At 39.9% G+C, this 22,215-nt stretch overlaps 1 protein-coding gene across 3 annotated transcripts in view; it reads left to right on the top strand.

Moving 5' to 3' along the window:
* The window catches only part of ST3GAL3 (ST3 beta-galactoside alpha-2,3-sialyltransferase 3), a 252,211-nt gene that overhangs the window by 215,368 nt on the left and 14,628 nt on the right, over positions 1-22,215 (top strand). For all 3 annotated transcript variants that reach the window (XR_015697283.1, XM_087719814.1, XM_087719813.1), the window contains one exon: positions 6,161-6,307. Coding sequence is in view for 2 of the 3 variants with exons in the window: in XM_087719814.1 (XP_087575940.1) it covers positions 6,161-6,307 (147 nt within the window). In the remaining variant the exon portion in view is untranslated. The remainder of the gene's footprint in view (positions 1-6,160; positions 6,308-22,215) is intronic.

Genomic DNA, 22,215 nt, shown 5'->3' with positions numbered 1-22,215 from the left:
ACAGGAATTGTGCTTGTCACAGAATTAATGGACTATTTTGCTTCAATCATGATCTCTCCATGGCACAGTAGTTATAACTTTACAACTGCTGTTTGATGATCTGGTTTCAATATTTAATCTAATCCAATTTTATCTATAAATCAATTAACTGTTGAATCCAACTAGCATTAAGTACAATAGCAAAAAGTACAATTTGCTTCTGTTTGTACAAAGTTGTGATCATTATATGGTCTGGTTTTCATGAGCATTTGAGTTTATAACTCTGCTTTGTGGACAGACTATGTGTTTTCCCCTAAATACGACATGTCCTGAAATTAAGGCCATGCCACATTTTCAAGATGGACAAAAATATAAGCCCCCCTGAAAATAAGCCCCCTGCACAACCACCCCCCTCCGGCCAGGCAGAGCACCGCACACCAACCTAGCGGTATCCCAAAGGTGCCAAGCCGCGGGAACCGGGGAGCAAAGGCACTCGCATTGCTTGGCGCCTTCAGGATACCGCTAGGTCGATGAGCAGCATTGTGCCCAGCTGGAGAGGGGATTTGCCAGGCGGCTGTTCCGCTCCCCGATCGCGCGCCTCCCAGCCTCACGATGCCCTGGCCCAGCTCTCCCTGCAGAGCCAGGGCACCTCCGCTGCTGCCGCCCACCGCCACCGCCACCATCCCAGCATGGCTTTTTCTGCGGAAGTAGGCTGCCGAGTCTTCCAGCAGTGGCCGCTCTGGGCATACACTCTATGGTTGTACGCTCTGCCGGCAGTCGGCCCACAATTTCTCTCTCTTTTCTCTGCCCTTGTTTCCCTCCCCCCATTCTCTCATTTGTTTGGAGTCTCACAAAGATTCATTTCTAATAACTTTTACCGATGTAGAGGAGGGTGGCAGATTGGGGGGGGGAGGAATGCGAGGCATGCATCCTACCACTACTGGAGACTGTCAGCTCCGCTGCGTTCCTTGCCCTTTCATCCAGGGAAGCCCCTTGTAAAAAAAAACATCGCAAGTTGAACTCATGAGGTTTTTTTTTACCAGGGGCTTCCCTGGACACAATAGCGAGGAACAGGACGGAGCTGAAAAGGTAAGAGGTGCACCTCGCGGCCCAACACCTCCCACCCCACCCTAATGGTAAAGGCAGCCTGCCTGGTTCCCTTCCCCACTGTCCCTTTACTGAGCGATGACAGATTGGGGGGGAAGAAGCGAGACACGCGTCCTAGCGCTACCAGAGACTGACAGCTCTGCTGCTTCCTTTTTTCCAGGGAAGCCCCTTGTAAAAAAACCTCGCAAGTTGAACTCATGAGGTTTTTTTTACAAGGGGCTTCCCTGGACGAAAGGGCAAGGAATGCAGTAGAGCTGTCAGTCTCTGGTATCGCTAGGACATGCATCTCACTTCTCCCCCCTCTGCTACCGCTCACTAAAGGGATGTCGGGGAAGGGAACCAGGCAGATAGCCGTTACCATTGGGGTGGGTGGGAGGTGGCAGGCCAGCAATGCGCCTCGCACCCCATTCCCTTCCATGCAAAAAGAACACCTCCCACCCCCACCCCCCCAATGGTAACGGCTGCCTGCCTGGTTCCCTTCCATGACATCCCTTTCGCGAGGGGTAGCAGAGAGGGGAGAAGCAAGACACGTGTCCTAGCGCTACCAAAGACTGACAGCTCCATCACATTCCTCGCTATTGTGTCCAGGGAAGCCCCTGGTAAAAAATACCTAATGAGTTCATCTTGCAAGGTTTTTTTTACAAGGCTGAAAGGGCAAGGAATGCAGCAGAGCTCCGGTAGCGTTAGGACATGCGTCTCGCTTTCCCCCCCCAACCTGCCACCCCTCGCTAAAGGGATGGCAGGGAAGGAAACCAGGCAGGCTGCCTTTACCATTGGGGCAGAATGGGAGGTGTTGGGCCGTGAGGCACGCAACTTACCTTTCCAGCTCTGTCACCTTCCTCACTGTTATGTCCAGGGAAGCTCCTGGTAAAAAAAAACCTTTCTCACAAGTTCAAGAAGTTTGAACTCACGAGAAGGGTTTTTTTTCACCAGCAGCTTCCCTGGACACAATGGCAAGGAACGCGACGGAGCTGGAAAGGTAAGAGGCGCGCCTTGCTTCTCACATGCCTCAGAAAATAATAACCCGCCCCGATAATGAGGCCAGGGTCATATTTCAAGGGTCAAAAGAAAATAAGACCCTGTCTTATTTTCGGGGAAACACAGTATTATTAAACAGGAGGATTTTTCTAAGAGACATTGCTCTTCTCTTCTATTCTCATTAAAATACTCTTTCTTTAACAATGAGCACTGCTCTAATATCAGCTTGAACTATTTTGCCTGGCCTTATGACCTTAACTCCTGTTCAGCAGTTGTCCAGGGCCACCTACAACCTATTTATTCTAACCACTATAGTTTCCATCCTATGCATTGAATACCATGCTTGAAATTTAACAACATGAACCCAGAGAAATACCTTCATTAGGAACCTTTGGACTTCATTAGATCTTGATCCAACAGATTACCTTAGATAATGTAATAATAATTTCTAATAACTTGTCAGAGATCATTACAATTTTTCTCATACAGCAGCTGGAAAGATTTCTGCATCACATGAAGTTGACATTTTGCAAATAATGTACCCATCATATCAGCCTGAAATGTTAAAGCTCTTAAAATGCTCTTTGACACCTGAGATCACTGATGAGAATCCATTTTGCACTTGGAGTGCTATATATTGTTATTGCAGTAAACATTGTTGGAAAATTACTATGGATAATTCTATTTTAATTTGTATCCAATATACTCCCAGTCATTTCCTACATCAAGATCAAAGCAAGCATAGACATAGGTTCAGATATCAAAAAATACATTTAAGAAACAATAAGTTAAATTTTTAAACATTATGAAATACTAAAAACGGTTAACTGGCAAAATGGGGCAAACGCAGGTATGAACAAGAGGCAACAATTTATACACTCTGTTTCATTAGTTATATGTCCAAAGAGACAGAATTTCCTGAGTCACTGGAAACAATACTATGAATAATTAGCATAGCCAGCCTGAAGAGAAGTGGACTTTGGCTGTTTCAGTTTTAACCCTCTTATTTACATAATAGGGTAAAATAGAAAATAGGGTACCAGGCAATCCTTCCTCTATTCTGTACCCTTAAAGAAACAATTTGGTTGAAAAGGATACTGTATATAACATATATTGTGACACTCAACCTAGCTATTCAGACTAAAAACCAAATAATTGCTCCTTAACTTAATATGATAGTTGAAAAACTCTGCTACCCTATTAGAGTTACTGATTGCTAAACATCTGAGGAATAAGAAGAAACATATTTGGTTTTCTTTCAAATATATTAAAAGAACTGTGCTAATGGTATATTGATGGGCTGAGACTAATTTTAATACACTAGTCCTTGCAGGAAAGATCTACCCAGCGGGAACGTTCAAATACGGTACTGCCTCTCCATAGCAGTGCCAAAAATAGTATAAATATAGTATAATACCTTAATTTATTTTAATGGGACATTAATAGTGTTTCAAATTTTACAAACAGAAAGTCAGCATTGAAAATATTTGGAAATAATTGCTATACTGTCTTTAAATTATTTTAGTGACAAATTTTACAGATCAGATCCCTGAATTAATATCTGCAAAGTTATTTGAAAAAGAAAAATGATTGCTGGATAGTGTGTTATAAATTCACTATTTATTTTTAAATGGGTGATTACTGAGAAAGGTATCTCTGGAAGGAGACTGAACATCATAAGTGACAAGGACCACTTATAAAACCTGTTTTATTATATAAGTAGTGTATCTACCAGTATATGTCTGTGGGGGTGGTGAGGCTGATAGTTTACATTCTGTTCCATGATTATATTTATAGTAACCATAAAGTGTTTGAGATATGAGATAGGGACTGAAATTAATTTTCAGGAAAGTGTTTATGATAACCTTTTGCTGTTAGCCAGATTTAGTTGGTTAATTTTAACAAGGCAAATTACAATGAGTTTACTTGAAAACTCAAAAAGAAGTACTCCATTGAAGAAATTGCTTGCCATTAATATTTTCTTGAACAACTACTATTATCCTATCTCCCATGTGAAATAAAAACAACTAAAATTTATAAACAAAGTAGATATGAGAAATGTCTCTTCAAAAATGTATTTTAATTATAATGATATCTCCTGAGATAATGACATAGAAATGACTTCAGTAGCTTATAAAACTGGCAAGGCAATGAAGGAGTGGCAATCCTGTGCCTTTTGAAGACACAAGAAGATAAATTTGTTTAACTGAGGTCTAGAATTGTCCACCCAGTGTTAGGATCCAGTGCCTGGAATTTTCACTGTTCTGAAACAACTGATCTTTTCCTTAATGAACCCTATCTGCTTAATCTTAGACAAGATTAACTCCTAATAGGTAACATGAGGAACGGGGGTTAAAAGTAAGTATGGGTGCATGCATGCATAAAATCTTCTTGGAGTTAAGCTTGACTCCATGTGATTTCATGGAATGAAAACATCTGTGTATTTTTCTGAACGGCAAAAAAGTTGTATGTCATAATCTCCTTCTGCTATGTTGTTTGTACTTCCCAGATTAACCTACAGCCCTAATGTTTCCTGTTAGTTCCTCATCCTAATAGTAATCAGGTTATGCACTCCTTAGGTTTTGTGATTAGCTAAAATCAACTAGATGCTTCCATGTAGCTTGGCTAACTTATGTATACTCTCTGCTAAAGTTTTTTTTGTGATTTGTGAACAGCAGCATTATAAGGTGATCCTGCAAGGAATAACTCCCTAATGCAGCTGGTAGCACTACAGTCTCAGCCAGCTAGGCAGTAGGAAAGGAGTCAAGCAAAAGATAGAACTTTTCTATCTCTGCTGAGAAGAAAAATTATCCTAAATCTGATAATGCTCTTAATACCTATAGTGCCTTTCACACATACAAATTCCAGTCTCAGAACATTCCAGCCACCATGGCCATTGTCAAGAAATTTTAGAATTAACCTCCATTGATTTGGCAGATTCCCAGGTTGGTTAAGGTTGTGTTACTAGTCAGAAAGAAGTGCAGGTAGTCCTCAATTTATAACATTTCATTTAGTGACCACTGACAGTTACAACGGAACTGATAAAAATGACATGACCATTTTCACACTTACAACCATTGCAGCATCCCCATGATCATGTGATCAAAATTCAGCTACTTAGCAACTTCTTCATATTTATGACGGTTGCTGTGTCCGAGGGTCACATGAATAGCTTTTGCAGCCTTCTGACAAGCAAAGTCAATGGGAAAGTCAGTTTCACTTAACAACTGTGCTACTATCTTAACAAGTGCAATGATTCACTTAATAACTGTGTCTAGAAAGGTTGTAAAAGGGGACAAAACTCACTTAACAACATAAATTTTAGGCTCAATTGTGGTCATAAGTCAAGGACTATCTATACCAGTAAATTATCATTTCACATTATAGTACCACAGTTAGTTAAGCTTTGAATATATGTTCACATCCTTGAATATGTATAATTCATTCTTCTTTAAAATACATAAAATGATCATTTACTACAGAATGCCTAATTTAGAAATCCTGCTTTTCTCGTCTGACTGTTCTCAGTTGCTCCAAAATTGTTGTAAACCAGTCAGCACTCATCAGAAATGTGATTTTTGAACTTTGACTTGGATAATTATGGAACTATTCACTGATACCTCACTTTTTTTCTTCATTTTCTAATTTTATTTTATTCAAAAGGTTAAAAAACAAACTCCAAAAGAAAGAAAAAGAAAAAAAGAAAAAGTAATACAAAAGTAGAACAGAACTAGACAAGACACAAAAATATGTATAAAAGGGAAAAACAAAACAAACATATACATAAATTATGTATTATCACTTTTTTTCTATAGCCATTACATTTGATGTCTTTCCTTTTCCTCTTTCTTTCTCTGCATTCTGCATTGCATTCCTATTCTATTGTCGATCACCATGAAATCTTAACTTCATATTCTGGTACGTAATTCACTTTAGCACTGTGTTGGAATAGAGCTTTAGACTGGTTCCTCAAAATATTATCTCTAGATGTAGTAGTCTCACCACATTTCCCACTTGGGATCTGTTCACAGATTGGCACTTAAGAAAACAAAATCTTAATTGTTTGTGTTTTGCTTCATTCCCCTTTCCTCCACAGAATATTCCTACTCTGGGAAGTGTAGCAATTACCATGGTGCTCCATAATTGTGATGAAGTAGCTGTGGCTGGATTTGGTTATGACATGAACTCTCCCAATGCACCACTACATTACTATGAGAACATCAAGATGTCTGCCATCAAAGAGGTAAGGAATTTGAGGTTTAGAATATATTGCCTTCATAATCACATTAAGCTTCATAGTTTAATCTATATTCAGAAGTTTAAAAAATCCTTTGAATTCTAGGAAACAAAAGGATATCTTATCTTCCTATTCTTCATTTGGGCCTACCAGGCATCAACTGTTTATTTTTGGAAATAGGTTGGTGGATTGTCCTTGGCTTGATCCTGCAGGCTTCTTATAGTGAAACAAAATATATTATAAAATTATTGTTTTCTTTACAAAGTACACAAGCAGGTTCAGCAGTTCCTGATTCATTGTACTTCATTGTACTTCTAAGGATTCATGCAAATAACATAGTTTATTTCACATAACTACCTGCAGGTTACATTTCCTGAATAGCTGTGACAAAAAAAGTAAGAAAAGCAGCTTAAAGAATTAAATAAGACATTTAATGAAGTTGGCTATGTTGCTTGACTATTACTAATTCAGTTATACAGTATGTTGAATAGACTCAAATTGCTTTTAAATAATTTTTAACAGACTTTCCAAGAACAAAACTGAAGACTGTAGTTTTGCAGGGATGTGAATATTTTTTATTGGAGATCCTAAACAAAGCTACATTTTTTCAAGTCCTTTGGGAAAAAGATATGACTACACAGATGTATTCATCTATATGCATATACGTACATGCTTTAACAATCTGAAAATCAATGTTTTGCATAAAATAATAACCATACAAAGTCTTGCATCTGATTAAAAAAAAACTTACAACAGCTCTCCTTCTGTGCCAATGTTGGGGCCTCCTTGTTATTTAAGGAGCTGTCCAAGAGGAGTTGCCTAGACCAATACTGGCAAAAGATGAGAAGAAAATCCATCTAGACATGGGGGCCACCTCAAGCTTGGATCAACACTTTCATGATAATAGCAGCAAAATAGAATTACATTTTTAGCCTTAGTGCAGCTGAAAAGAAATACAATACAATAGCAAAGTTGGAAGGACTTTGGAAATCTTCTAGTCCAACCCCCTGCCTAGGCAGGAAACCCTATACCATTTCAGACAAATAGCTATCCAACATCTTCTTAAAGACTTCCAGTGTTGGGGCATTCACAACTCCTGGAGGCAAGTGTCTTCCAGCTATCCTTTTTACAATGACTTTTATTCTTTTAGGGAAAGAGGAGTCAGAAGAATTGTGTGAGCTATTAGCAGGGCACTTTATAGATAACATTAGTGAGAGATGCTGAGGGTAAAATCATGAGGTGATATCTGGGAATAGTTTAACTAGGATTCTGAGGAAGTGGACAGAGTTCTTAGAGAAATAAAACTCTTAAGGATAAAGACATCAAGAGGCTTCAATTCTAAAACTTACTGAACCTGCAGTGTCTAATGGAGGAGCTGTTCACCATAGTATGAAAAGCATTATGAAAAGAAATTAAGGTCAGTCTTTTCCATGTATCTTTTATCTTTTTCCCCTAAGGTTATTTTTTATTAAGCTAGCATTTTAGCATGAAGCATGAATTCCTTACTACCCATTCCACATAGATTGCCTTTACACGTTACCTGTTCTTTGCGTGGCACGACAAAACCGCGCTACGCAAAATAGCGGAGATTAAATTGCGTCACTAAAGTCGCGACGTCATCATCGCGCGTCATCACCGCGGGGACAACAGCGCGGTGACAGAAGGGCGTTCTACATGCTTCGTTCTTTGCCTCCAAAGGTAGCCCTCCTCCTCCAGCTGACAGCGGCAGCAGGCACGGGACAAAGCGGGCTGCCCAGCAGCAGCAGCCCGCGGGAAGGGTCCAGCTCAGCCGCGGAGGGCAGCAGGAAGCCCGCGGGGGGCCCGAGCAGGGCCGCCGACGCTGGCGGCGGAGGAGGACACAGCAGCAGCAGCGGCTGAGGCTCTCCCGGGGCCGGCGAAGCGGGCTTGCCCGGCAGAGGCAGGCCGCCCTCTTCTTCCTCAACAACATCTCCTTGGATGGGCGGCCGCCGCCACCGGGCAAGCCCGCTTCGCCGGCCCCGGGAGAGCCTCAGCCGCCGCCCGCCCTGCCTCTTCCTCCGGGGGAGGCGCCGGCGGCGGAGGCCACCCGTCCAAGGAGATGTTGTTGAGGAAGAAGAGGGCAGCCTGCCTCCGCCGGGCAAGCCCGCTTCGCCGGCCCGGGAGAGCCTCAGCCGCCGCCGCTGCCGCGTCCTCCTCCGCTTCCTGATGCCCCCCGCGGCTGTGCTGGACCCTTCCCGCGGGCTGCTGCTGCTGGGCAGCCTGCTTTGCCCCGTGCCCGCTGCCGCTGTCAGCTGGAGGAGGAGGGCTACCTTTGGAGGCAAAGAACGAAGCATGTAGAACGCCCTTCTGTCACCGCGCTGTTGTCGCGGCGGTAGGGTCGTTTTTTTATTAGCGCTTCGGACGCCGCGGATTTGCCTCCGCACTTATGTCGGCGCGGATAAGGGCATCGCGGTTTTGTGGTGGAACCGTTCTTTGGGGATAAGATTCATCTTTACTTCTGAGACACAAGTTCCCTTAGGTTTCAATTCTAATGTTAGGAGAACCATCTGCTTGCAAATGTCCATCATTTATTTTTCAACCTTTTCCATGATGAACTAACTAAATGAGAGAATTGCATTTCTGTTGCTTCTTTTTAATATTATGATTCTTAATAATTGGTAGTCATCTGAGATTTAAGTTGAAAGGTAAAAAGGATAGTAACCTGCCTTTAACATTTTCTGCTTCTCCCAGGAAAGTAAAATGAGATGCTCCAAAACCAATTGCTTACACAAATGATAAGAAAAGAGGTAAAACAAATTTCATCATTCATGACCCACAAAAAAGAGGCACACATTTTTCCAATTGCCCTGCACTTTGGAAAGCTATTTGAATCCTTTGATATGAACAAACTGATAACCATAATTCTACTTTTCTTTACATGAAGAAAATACATGTGTCATGTTACATCATATCTATTGACAAGATGTCTCATTCCACTATTTGTTATAAACAACTATTTTTGTTTGTGCTAAATTTTTGGATAGTAATATTTGATCAGATATGTGCAAAATTTAGAAGTATGATGGCATCAAGACAGAGAGCAGAAAATTAACCATTGTAGCTTTGGGACACCTAAATATGAGGGAATTCTCAGGAGGGTGTATTATTTCTATTCATGGTTAATAGTTACATGTGTATTAAAAGCAATTTAATTGGAGTTAAAAATTCTACTTTTAGCACTCAGTCTTTGGGATTCACTAGGAAGACAGTGAAACCTAAAAGAACTGTTGGATGGACTGACTTTTCTGAATTATTTTGTCAGAAGGTTGGAGTCTAGCAAAGCCCAGCACACATAAAGCTACCTGGGTGTCCAGTCTTCAGTGAATTCCTTGATGACAGCCAAGCATTAAGGGGGTTAAAAAACTTTTTGCTGTCATCTGGAGTTTTGCAGCCCAAGTATCACAGACCTAATTGCACTGTAAGCAAAAAAAAAAGTCTATTCATGTCTTCCTAGTTAAGTAGAAGAAAATAACTGTTAGGTTACGATCAGCATAATCCTTTAGCTTTAGCTGTGAAACAAGCCAGCTTTAAACTAGTGCTAAAGACATTGGTTTAGAGCAGTGGTAGTCAACCTGGTGCCTACCGCCCACTAGTGGGCGTTCCAGTTTTCATGGTGGCCGGTAGGGGTTTGCTATAACTCTGCTTTATAAATTTTATAAAGTAAAGTTACTTCCCTACTTTATAAATCACCATTACTGTGGAACCGGTGGGCGGTTAGAAATTTTTACTACTAACAGAGATACAAAAGTGGGCAGTAGGTATAAAAAGGTTGACTACCCCTGGTTTAGAGTGTGTTTTAAGTTGAGATTCCTGATAATACCAAGTCTAAATTGTTTTAAAAATAAAACTAAACTCTGCTAAAGTCTCCCCTGTCTCTAAACAGGACTGAACTTGTTTATGTAGGAAAGGCATCCGAGATGTGTTTTACACATAGTGATATAAGAAAACATATTACCTGCATTTTTTTTTGTACAAAAAAAAGCAGAAAATAGGTCAAATGCCTTTGTAATTTAATAAATCAATGGAATAATCAAATCAAAGAAAGGATAGTTTGCCTGCATAGAACAGGTAGAACAGTGTCTTCCCACCCCCTGTTAAGCCCAAGTCCTTGTTTCAAGAAGCTGAAACAGCCCCTCCCCAAATTCTCTTTGTTTTACACAGAAAAAATAAATAGAAACTCTCTTCCTGATGTTCCAAGAGTATGTGTATTTATTCATAGGAGACTCTTTGGGAATGTCCATCAACCAGCCATTCTATTGTGCTGTGTCTTAGAGGGAACAGACCTGCAGGCTACAGCGTGTGTTCCCTAACCCAAGGTGTGTCATTGATTTACACGCAATGTCTACTTGACATATCTCTGGACACCCTTTAAAAACCTAATGACTCATTTCTGGGGAATTTCTTCTGAATACACATAAAGCTAATTAATTGCATTTGTTTGCAGCTGGGTGGAGATTGCCCCTCCCATACGAAGATCTGGGTGATACTGTATAATCTTAGTACAGAATAGAAATAAATGCCTTTTCCTGCTACTGGGTTCTATTATTTGAAGTTTGTATTATGTGAAGGCCAAAAAATGCTTGCAACACAGTATCTTACAGACTGCAGGTGGAGAAGGAAAATTTATTGAGATTACTCATGAATAAATTTACATAATGTCCTTCAAGTTTTTACATTCTATAATCTTCCATGATTTGAAATGGACACCCAACGTTAGAACCATCATTAAAAAAAACACCAAAGAATGTGTTTCCTACATCAACTCAGGATGTTCAGACTGCCTCAGGAGCTGGTGATACTGTTTTACAGAGGAATTACAGAGTCTGTTATTTGTACTTCTATAACTCCCTGGTTTGGTACCCAACAGCCACCAAACAATAGCAATAGCAATAGCAGTTAGACTTATATACCACTTCATAGGGCTTTCAGCCCTCTCTAAGCGGTTTACAGAGTCAGCATATTGCCCCCAACAACAATCCGGGTTCTCATTTTACCCACCTCGGAAGGATGGAAGGCTGAGTCAACCCTGAGCCGGTGAGATTTGAACAGCCGAACTGCAGAACTGCAGTCAGCTGAAGTAGCCTGCAGTGCTGCATTTAACCACTGCGCCACCTCGGCCTCTGTACAGAACAGGTACAGACTCCAACAGACAGTTAGGACTGCGGAAAGAACAATTGCAACCAACCAGTCTTCCATGGAAGTCCTGTATATTGCGCAGGTCAGAAGAAGGGCTAAGAAAATATCTACAAACCCCTCACATTCTGGATATAAACTGTTCCAACTCCTCTCCTCAGGACACTGCTATAGGGCATTGCATGCCAAAACAACTAGTCACAGGGACAGGTTTTTTTCCCCCTTCGTTGAGCATCTAACTCTCACAGTACTATCTGATGTCTATATATTTACCCATGATGTATGGATATAATATTCTTATTTTCTTTACTACTCCCTTTTATTGGTATTATTATGATTATTAGAACTCTGTTGCTTTGCATGTATATTGAGAGCATCTGCATCAGAGACAAATTCCTTGTGTGTCTAATCACCCTTGGCCAAATAAAAGTATCCTATCCTATCTTATCCATCAACATCCTAGTCCTTTTTCATGAATGTAATATAGTGGCATTGTGAATATTCTCTTCAGAGGTAATCACCATTTGTTTTTATTTATACATAGAGATATGCTTAGCAATCATACTATTCCCTTTCATAATAAGTAACACTTCATAAAGCCAGAAAAAGAGTAAGAATAGTATGTAAAAAATAAAAGGCAAAATGTAAACACTGAGTCTAATTTACACCAACACCATTCACTATACACCTTCATAATTTTCTGTGTTGCCACCCATCTCTATTTCTACTATATCCATACACTGATTCATATACTGTCTTTTATTCTAGATGAATTTTGTATACTATCATTTAATCCAAATCTAGCCTTATAAAAATCAGTTGAGAAACAAAAATGTGTTTTTAGGTTGATTCAGTTAATGTAGATTTTCCTCACTTAGTTTAGTCCAACATACATTCTTGCTTTTATTCTTGACCTTTGGATAAAATTGTCGAAATGTGTTACTGTGTTTTATCACATAGTCAGCCAGATGTTCAAACTGGATTTGGCGTTTTTATTCATCTATCAAGTCCTTTCCAAGGACCTGGAGTAGGCAAATGTTGATGCTTGATGGTGTTAGAGATATTGTCGTAGGATGTAAGCTGTTCTGAGTGAACTGCCTTTTGCAATTGGCTGATGGTAAATTTATCAATGCCAGTGGTGTTCAAGTGGTGCTCCAGTTGTTTTGGGGTTGCACCCAAAGCACCTAATTACTATTGATACTTTGTTATTATTGTTGTTGTTATTATGTTAATATTGCTGAAGGACAGCATGAAATCTTTTATTTGTAATAAGTTAGTAATAGACAAAAGACTATATTATACTTCATTATTTGCTATTGTAGATTGTTTACATAAAAGAAGACTAACTTGCATTTCTGACATCATTCATTCAAATATTTACAATAAAATACAATAGCAGAGTTGGAAGGGACCTTGGAGGTCTTCTAGTCCAACCCCCTGCCTAGGCAGGAAACCATATACCGTTTCAGACAAATGGCTATCCAACATCTTCTTAAAGACTTCCAGTGTTGGGGCATTCACAACTTCTGGAGGCAAGCTGTTCCACTGATTAATTGTTCTAACTGTCAGGATATTTCTCCTCAGTTCTAAGTTGCTTCTCTCCTTGATTAGTTTCCACCCATTGCTTCTTGTTCTACTCTCAGGTGCCTTGGAGAATAGTTTGACTCCCTCTTCTTTGTGGCAACCCCTGAGATATTGGAACACTGCTATCATGTCTCCCCTAGTCCTTCTTTCTATTAAATTAGACATACCCAGTTCCTGCAACCGTTCTTCACATGTTTTAGTCTCCAGTCCCCTAATCATCTTTGTTGCTCTTCTTTGCACTCTGTATAGAGTCTCCACATCTTTTCTACATCGTGGCGACCAAAACTGAATGCAGTATTCCAAGTGTGGCCTTACCAAGGCATTATAAAGTGGTATAAACACTTCACGTGATCTCGATTCTGTCCCTCTGTTTATACAGCCTAGAACTGTGTTGGCTTTTTTGGCAGCTGCTGCATACTGCTGGCTCATATTTAAATGGTTGTCCACTAGGACTCCAAGATCCCTCCCACAGTTACTACTATTGAGCAAGGTACCACCTATACTGTACCTGTGCATTTTGTTTTTGTTGCCTACATGTAGAACCTTACTCTTTTCACCATTTAATTTCATTTTATTAGATAGTGCCCAATGTTCAAGTTTTCTTGTTTATTACATAGAGTAGTATACTATACATAGTATAGAAGTATACTGTAGTCTTGTAATATCTTCTAAAGACCTAAATAATTGTACATTATATCAGTTCTTATGAATATCTAGAAGGGTCACTGAATAATTTTCTTCTATGAAAAAAGAGAGAAAATATTTATTTGTAAGTCCTTTCATTTTCAAGCATAATGATCAAAGACAGATGTACAGATACATAAATATATTTATATTGACTATCATTATATAAAATACAAAAAAAGTTGAAATGATAATGACAGTAGTTCAGTATCGGGTTCTTCAACAAGATGCCCAATAAATGAAACTCCTTCTTGCATTACTCACTGATAACATCATGAAAGAACTAGATATTGTAGTACAAAGCAAGAAGATTCTGCAACTATCCAGAACAAACACTAAGAAAAAGAGCAATAATGTCAGTAGTAATAAATGTATACTATACTGAAGAATATCCAAAAGGACTTTCTCCTAACTAGAGGAACACAGAAATCTTCTGTGAAATAATAATGGCTGTAACATGGGAATAGTATCTCCAGTGCTTTATTTCATAGCATTTCACAGTATTTCATTATCGCAGAATCAACTGAGAGTTAATAATTTCAGCTTTCTGAGTTTGAAGGGGAAGAGGGAGAGAAAGGGTCCATGTGATCCAGATGTTGAGCTTCAGCTCATCAGTTCCAGCCAACAAAATTAAGAAGATCGATATCAATTCTAGTCCAAGAACATCTGGAAGGTGACTGATTTCCTTTCCTAGCTTCCAGAAAGTTAGCAGTGCACATAGTTTATGAACAATGAGCATTAAACATGTTACACTGTTTGCTAAAATATCCTTTTCAAGTTTTCATTTTCAATAGCTTAAATGGAGAGACTTAATCCCCTCCCAATGAAATTTATGTCCGCATTTGCTTGTTCTGCCACTATTATGTCAAAAGGGAGTTGAGTATCTAGTGGGGTGACTAAGAATTGTAGAATTCTTCTCAGCTCAATGACTTCCTGCTTTGAAAACTTTCTCTTAGGGCCTTTTCCTCTCAACTGAGCTCTGAAAACAGACATCTGGATTACATAAATATTTCTAGAGAAAGAGATTTTAAGATATATGTGATGAAAGTGGTTATTTTTTATTCACTGATACAATGTTTTTATTATTTTTGAATGTATAAATTGTAACATATTTTCTGCCTGCACAAGTTCCTTTTGCTTTTAAAAGTGTATCCCCGTGTCCCTTTCTATGTAATTGACATTTGATTTATTAAGTTGCCACTATCACGTTTAGATTGGCCCAGAAGTGGGCTGCTGCTGGTTCGCACTGGTTCAAGTGAACCAGTAGTTAATATTCTGCACAGTTCGGCAAACTGGCAAATCCCACCACTGGCTGGCCCTGCCCGTTTGTTTTTTGGTTTTTTTCTGGGCTGTTTTTTTGGCCCATTTTAGGCCAAAATGAAAATGGCCCCAAAAGAGGCTGGAAAACAGCCCAGAAAATGGCCTGAAAATGCCCCATTATCCTCAGATAATGGCCTAAAAATGGGTAGGGATGAGGACAGCCAGTGATGGGATTCGCCCCAACTGCCTGAATCCTACTTCTGCCTTTGAGGCGAGTGGATGGGAGGCAGGGCTGGGTGTGATGAGTGACATCACCCACCCAGTCATATGACCAACCAGCCACACCTATTCAACTTAACCAGTTGTTAAGTTATTCAAGTCCCACCACTGGATTGGCCCTTCAAGAAAGTCACAAACGGCAATCATGTGACCTTGGGATGCTCTAACTCTCATTAGTACAAGCTAAGTGTCTAGATCTTGGTGTATTGTGGTTCTAGCACTGCAAGAAATACCTGAGCTACAGTGCAAAGCCGAGCCACCTTAGCCCAGCACTATGGCACAAACTTGGGGCACCCCAGAAAACTACAGCCACTGTAGCCCAGCACTGTAGTATGAAGACGCAGCCACCCAAACCAGAGATGGGTTGCTCCCAGTTCAGTCCAGGTCAGACGAACCAGTAGTAGCGGCGGTGGGAGGCTCCACCCACCCACCCGGTTCTGCACATGTGTAGAAGCATTGCTTGTGCATGCATGAACAAGCAAACTGGTAGTAAAAAAATTAGAAGCCCATCACTGATCCAAACATAGTACCACAGTGCAGAGCAGCAGTCCCAAGCACCCTTCTGACCTGCACTTTGCTGGTCTGTAATCCACCAACCCAGTTGATCTATGCTGTCTTCTTGAGGCAGCTGTTGCCGTACAAGACCTTCTTCCTGAAATCTTGTGAGGAAAGTGCCACTTGCTACTTGAAATGAAGGCCTCTTGAAGGACCAGGCCAGCATACTTGGAGCAAGAAGTCAGTGAAGCTCAAGCTGAGGGTACTAGAGCACAGACAGTAGGGCCTTGGATCGCAGTGTGCCAAAAACACAGAATTGGGGGCAGAAAGCTGGATAGGGGGAATTGAAGTTCCCTGCAGTTGTAAATACAGATGGGATGCCAAGCATCCAAATTTTGAACAGATGATTCTTGGGGCACTATACAGCTAAAACTTTGAATTAGGTGAAAGTACCATTCATTCAGCACTGCAGTAATTCTGAACAGTCACTGAATGAATAGTCATAATTTCAGAAATATGTCATAAACAAACACTTAGTAGAGTAGCCATGAAGGACTTGAAGAAATGTTTCAGATTTCTTTAGAATTGTTTTCCTGTTATATTTGAGTTTGAAGAAGGATAGAAAAAACATTGCTGCTTTTGACTTCTATGTGAAGACTCCTGAAAAGGCCATGGATAGACAAGAAAACAAACAAATGGATCATAGAAATAAATCAATTATTGAGAAGGCTAGAAGGCTAGAAAGGTGGAAGGAAAGAGAAAAAGAGGACAACCAGCAGCTAGGTGGATGGACTGAATTACAGCATCATCAGACATACATTAGAAGGCCTAAAGGATCAGTTATAGACAAATCATTTTAGAGAAAATCTATGTAATTATTAAGAGCACTAACTTGATGTATATTGTCATCATCAACATCCCACAGTAGCTCAACTGTTGAGCTTGAACTGTTTTTTGAAGAAATAATAACTTGCTTTTGTTTCCTTCAGAGAAAACAGTAGACTAAAAAGCATGAGCAAGATCTGATAATCTTTTTAAAAAACCAGGACTTTCTCCATAGGCATTCTAATAATTAAAGTCAAGTCTTTTCAGTACTGATTCTACCTACTATCTTCATGATGTCTTTCTAATTCCTAAAATTGCTTCTCAGTATCTGATGACAATTCTGTTGCCTCTGAAAAAAAGATAAATAATGCCTTGCACAGTATTAGAGAATTCAAATAAATTACATCTCAACTATGCAACTATTAACTGTAAAAACTAAATAATTTTTATTTCCTTCTCCGGAGTCTCAATACTAACATATTACTTTCTAATATATTTCCTTATGCATTAATAGTTCAGCCTCATTTTCTATGCAGTTTAATAATACAAAGTTTATGGGCATGGTCAGCACTCCCTAAAACAGCAACTGAAATTGATAAGAGTTTTCAAAATTAATGTTGACAATATTTCCTACAGAGGTTTGAGTTTCTGAAAGGATACTGATTTTACTGGCTGTAAGAATTAGGATAAATTTAATTGTATTTACTTTTATAGCCAAAATATAACTGAAATAGCAGAAGTGAACAGCAAAGGATTCATTATAACTGGAGTGGAAGATGCAAAGAATTGTGATCCATTTATACTGCAGCATTTAGACTAGATAATGAAAGAATTTGAGCAATTAGATAAACATTCCCTGGAAGGAAGAGGCAGAACAGCAGCTAAGAGATTAAAAGATTTCTAAGCTGCTTACGCATAGATGAAGTGGACCCTACTCAATGAAAGCTTATTCCATAATAACTTCTTGTCTTATTTGTACGATACCACAAGACTCTTGATTATTTGAATTGCTTAAATTTTCATGCCAAAATGAAAAGAAAAAGAACCTAAGAACAATGTCAAACAGAATTTTAGCCCCCTGTCGGCTTCCTCCTTTTTAATCAATGCCAACAGAAGGAAGACACAAGGAACAAAAGTGGTGGAGGATTGAGATGGCAGATGTTGCAGCTAAAGATTTGTTCAAAGCCTCAGACCATCCTAACATTATTATTTCTGCTGAGTGACGTGCCACCCTAGTAACAACAGGGCATGGCTGCTAGAATAGTTGTCCTTTCAGTCCTCGGCAGCATGAAAGAGCAGGATGATAATTAAGCAATGTGAGCAAACCTGCCATCCTTGTTTATGCATATTAAAACAGCAAAGTATACCTTTCAGATCATTATACGATGAATGAATAGGCTAAAGCTGCCACATCTATGTTTCACTTAAGGAGTGGAAAAAATGCTTTGTGAAAACAACAACAACTTTCATTCCCTGCCAATCAAGTCACTCATGCATTGAATTCAGGAATTTTACCTGGAGTGAATTTGAGTGTACAAAACAATAGTTGTATACAGTGTAATAACATGCAACAGCCACCAAAAACTTAAATATTTTTATTTGACCAACTGAATCATTAAAAAGATCACTTTTTTATTGTTTCCAAAAACTTTTTTTTCACACATATTAGTTAGCATTCAGAAAAAGAGAGAAAAATATGACATTCAAACAATGTATGCATCATATTCATAGGCAAAGTTAGAAAAAAAAACCATTCATGCATAAAACCTGGGTCTTGATGAGTACAGAACTGATGTTGAATTTGGACTGGGGATCTCCCAAAGCCATACTGGGAGGAAGAGCAAGAAAATGATTATTTTGGAAATGAAAATATCACTATTTACTTAATTTGCGAAAGCACAGATAGCTGTCTAGATAGAAAAATGACAGAACTATATTAACTAATTTTGGTTTTGATTTTATTGCTTTTAACATTATGTTAGCTATTTGTTTTATTGCTGAAAGCTACCTTTAGTACTTCTATAATAGAAAGTCAAAGCATGAATCTATTAATATGTTTTAAATAAAATAAATACACAATCTATAATTTAAACTGTTGTGCTACACAAAGATGCCTGAGTAGTTAACTGACCTCAGAAACTCAACAAGGTTAGCCCTGGCTAATCCTTGGATACAGAAACAATGGGGAATTCCAGGGTTGGGATTAAATTGAGATGTCAAAATAGCCTGCTGGGAAAATTCAATAGCAAATCATTTATTTAATACTCCCAAGAAACTTTGCATGAATAAAGACACTAGGAGTCAAGCTCAATTCAACTCTACTGTATAACAGAAGTCATTCAAGGTCAAATTAGGTAAGATTACCTGGTTGTGGGAGAGAATTGTCTTTCAAATAATATAAAGCCAATGTACTTTGTGCAGGATCATGCTTCTTCTGAATAGGAACTTGTTACTTAATAAGTTTCAGTGTCTTCCAAACACTCCGTTAAAAAATAACAGTATTGTCTTTTTCATGAAAGAAAAATTCCTTAGAGGCAATACCTTTATTAGGCTACCCAGAAGTTTTAGAAATCATTTAAACATTTCAAGTATTCATCATGCAGGTTGATTAGAGTCCAAAAAATATGGGTAAGAGAATGTGACTGATGTGAAAAATAAGCAGGTACAACAGCCAGTGGGAATGGGCAATCTGAAAAAAACATTAGCAACTGGAATAACTTTCTATAAAGAGAGATTATTGGGGATTTTATCTTTTAAAAGAGAAAATAATGGGACAGAAAGAAGTGCATGAAGTGAGATATAATGTGCAAAAATTATTTAGAAAACGTCTTTTTCCAACAACATTAAAATAGCTGAAATTGTTCTCACGAGGCATTCCCATAACCTTTCATTTCTATTGCTTAAAAATGGGATTCGATAGATTTTATGATGAATAAAGCTATCAGAAGTATTTATTGATTTAACATTGTCTAAGAAATGATTAATTTTTCTGTAATGTTGTTTTCCACTAGTTGAGGAATCTGCATAGTGTGTCTAAGTGTGAAAGGATGTTAAAATAATGTCTGAATTTTACATTTTCAAAATGTGGGTATCAATCGTGGTTTTTTCCCCCTTCCTCTCAGCAGCCTTAGGGAAGTTCTGGATAAAACTATTTCAGCACCTGTTCTGACCCCCCTCTTCGTTCGTTCACAAATGATAGTCAGACAGAACTTCAAAGGAAATATCTTTATCAGTCCTGGCTCAAATGGGGCCACCAAAATTGGCAGGAGGCCAGGCACAATGTCCGGAAAAACCCCTAATGTCTCGATGCAGAAGCGCCATGAACCTGCGAGAGCACCCGTCTACGGATGTGCCCTGCAGGAACATAGAGCTGGCCCCGATACTTCAAAAGATCCCCTTCCAAAGTCCATGGGGAAGCCGGTCCTACTTCCGCCTTTTGTCGCTCCACCCAGTTGTCACCCAGCTGCGCATCCCGTATCAGAGACTGTATGCTCACGGGATGACAAACGGCAGCGCAGGATGCAATGGGTAGAACAGTCCGAGGTGGAAGCGAGTTCGCAGGGTCAGAGTTCTTTACTAGGCAGGGCATCTGCCCTGGGATTCCACACACCCCGAATGCACGCTACCTTGTGCGAACGGGGTATCACGGCCGCACAAACGTGCCGGTTGTCAGACACGATAGTTCATTGCTGAGGGACTGCCGCAGTCCGTGCAACCCTTCTATTCTTTTTGGGGCAACTCCCTGCCAGGTGTCCAAGATCCCCATAGTAGAAGCACAATCCCTCAGCACGTCATCTGTCCATCTCTGTACGTGACACTCGAGGTCGGACAGCACCCAACTCCATGGGCTCCTCCCAGTCCACTGCAGTCTCTTGATGAACCGGCATGCTGGTGGTCTCCTGGAATGCACACTGAGGCCTTCGCCTCTGCAGCCGGGCGTCTATCCGGAGGCACAAGTGGACCAACGCATCGAACGTCGGTGGCCTGTCCACCCTTGCCAGTTCGTCTTGCAGGGCATCTGACAATCCATCCTGGAAAGTGTCCATCAGAGCTGGTTCATTACACGTTGAATCCTGGCTGCGCAGCCTGAATTCACTGACATAGTCTTGTAATGAACCACTCCCCTGCTGCAGTGACTTCAGACGTCTCGTTGATGTTTCCCCCTTAATGGGATCCTCAAACATCCATTTAAAGTCTTCACAAAAACCCTGGAAGTCATCTAACAAAGGGCTCGGCTGAGTTAACAAGGGGGTAGCCCAACGGGCAGCTGTGCAAACTGATAATAAATCCCACCTTCGTCCGGTCGGTGGGAAAGTCCTCTGCTCTCAAACTCAGGAACAGCTGGCATTGTCCCAGAAACGTGGCAAACATGGCCTGACTTCCATCAAATTTATCAGGCATGGCTACTGGGCACTTCTTCCTTGGCTGGGGGGGGGGGGTTTGCAGCTCTCTGCAGCTGAGCAATTTGGTCCGCCAATACCGCTATCTGTTGGGCCAGTTGCCTATTTTCAGCAAGTAATTGCTCCATAATTCATTAAATGGAGGTTTGTTGGGCAGAAGTCAAACTGTTCTGACCCCCCTCTTCGCTCGTTCACAAATGACAGTCAGACAGAACTTCAAAGGAAATATCTTTATCAGTCCTGGCTCAAGCTGGCTGCGAGCCAAAAAATAAACATAGATAAAGTCTCTGGCAAAAAGTTACACAGCAAAAGCAAAAACAAAAAGCTCTTACAGCAAACCAGGTTTACAAAAAGCAAATCACTTATCCAAGTGCCTCTTTGAATCTCGAAACGATGAACCACACACGACGAACGACGAACCACAAACGTTGACTTCTGCAACTAAAGCATGGCACCATCCATCTTTTATCTGCAGAAGACGACCCTAACGAGCAACAGCTGCTCATTATTCCTGCATCCCGACGCAACTCACAGCAAGCTGCTGCTGAGTCACAACAAGCACCTATATAGCATCATTTGAATTTCTGAGTCTTTCACCATATCTTATCATTAGAGTTATACAATTTTCATGACTTCAGGATCAATTTAGGTTGTTTTATTCCCTCTCCCTTATCTCTTAAAAGGTTTAAAGATATAAAAGCTTGCACATTTTTGTGACATCTGAATTAACTATATAGAGATAAGGCAGGGATTTCCTTGTATTTCTTTTCTGTTGGCTAATGGAGATATCTTTGAATATTGTATGTGTTTTCTTTTTAATCAAAGAATACATCAAGGTTATCTATCTATCTATCTATCTTATATAAGGGTTATCAAGAAAATCTTATTGATTCCCATATTTTCCTAAGTTGAATACACAAATAAAAATATTAAAACAAAGTGATTAACATCACATGTATGCTACTTTTGTCTTTCTTCTAGATTTACCAAGTATTCAGCAGAATATGCTTCACTTTGGTTTTGTGGAGTTTCTTTCCACCTTTTCTATTGCTCCTGTTACTCCTGATGGAGCATAATATCAGACTGCCCAACCAACACTGTAATTCTGCGGAAATTATATCTTGATCCCTGGAGACAAAAAAGAAAACTTTTGCACCACACGGAACATTTTTGCTGGAAGAAACATACCTTTCTTCTTTCCACCCTCTCTTCAGATTTCTCAGAAAGTTTGTTGTG

This window comes from Thamnophis sirtalis, unplaced genomic scaffold (genome assembly GCF_051295495.1).
Source record: "Thamnophis sirtalis isolate CommonGarterSnake01/CBP01778 unplaced genomic scaffold, rThaSir2_p1.2 scaffold_7, whole genome shotgun sequence".
NCBI classification, from domain to species: domain Eukaryota; kingdom Metazoa; phylum Chordata; class Lepidosauria; order Squamata; family Natricidae; genus Thamnophis; species Thamnophis sirtalis.
The sequence above is the reverse complement of the archived record's forward strand: the minus strand, read 5'-3'. Positions and strand labels throughout refer to the sequence as shown.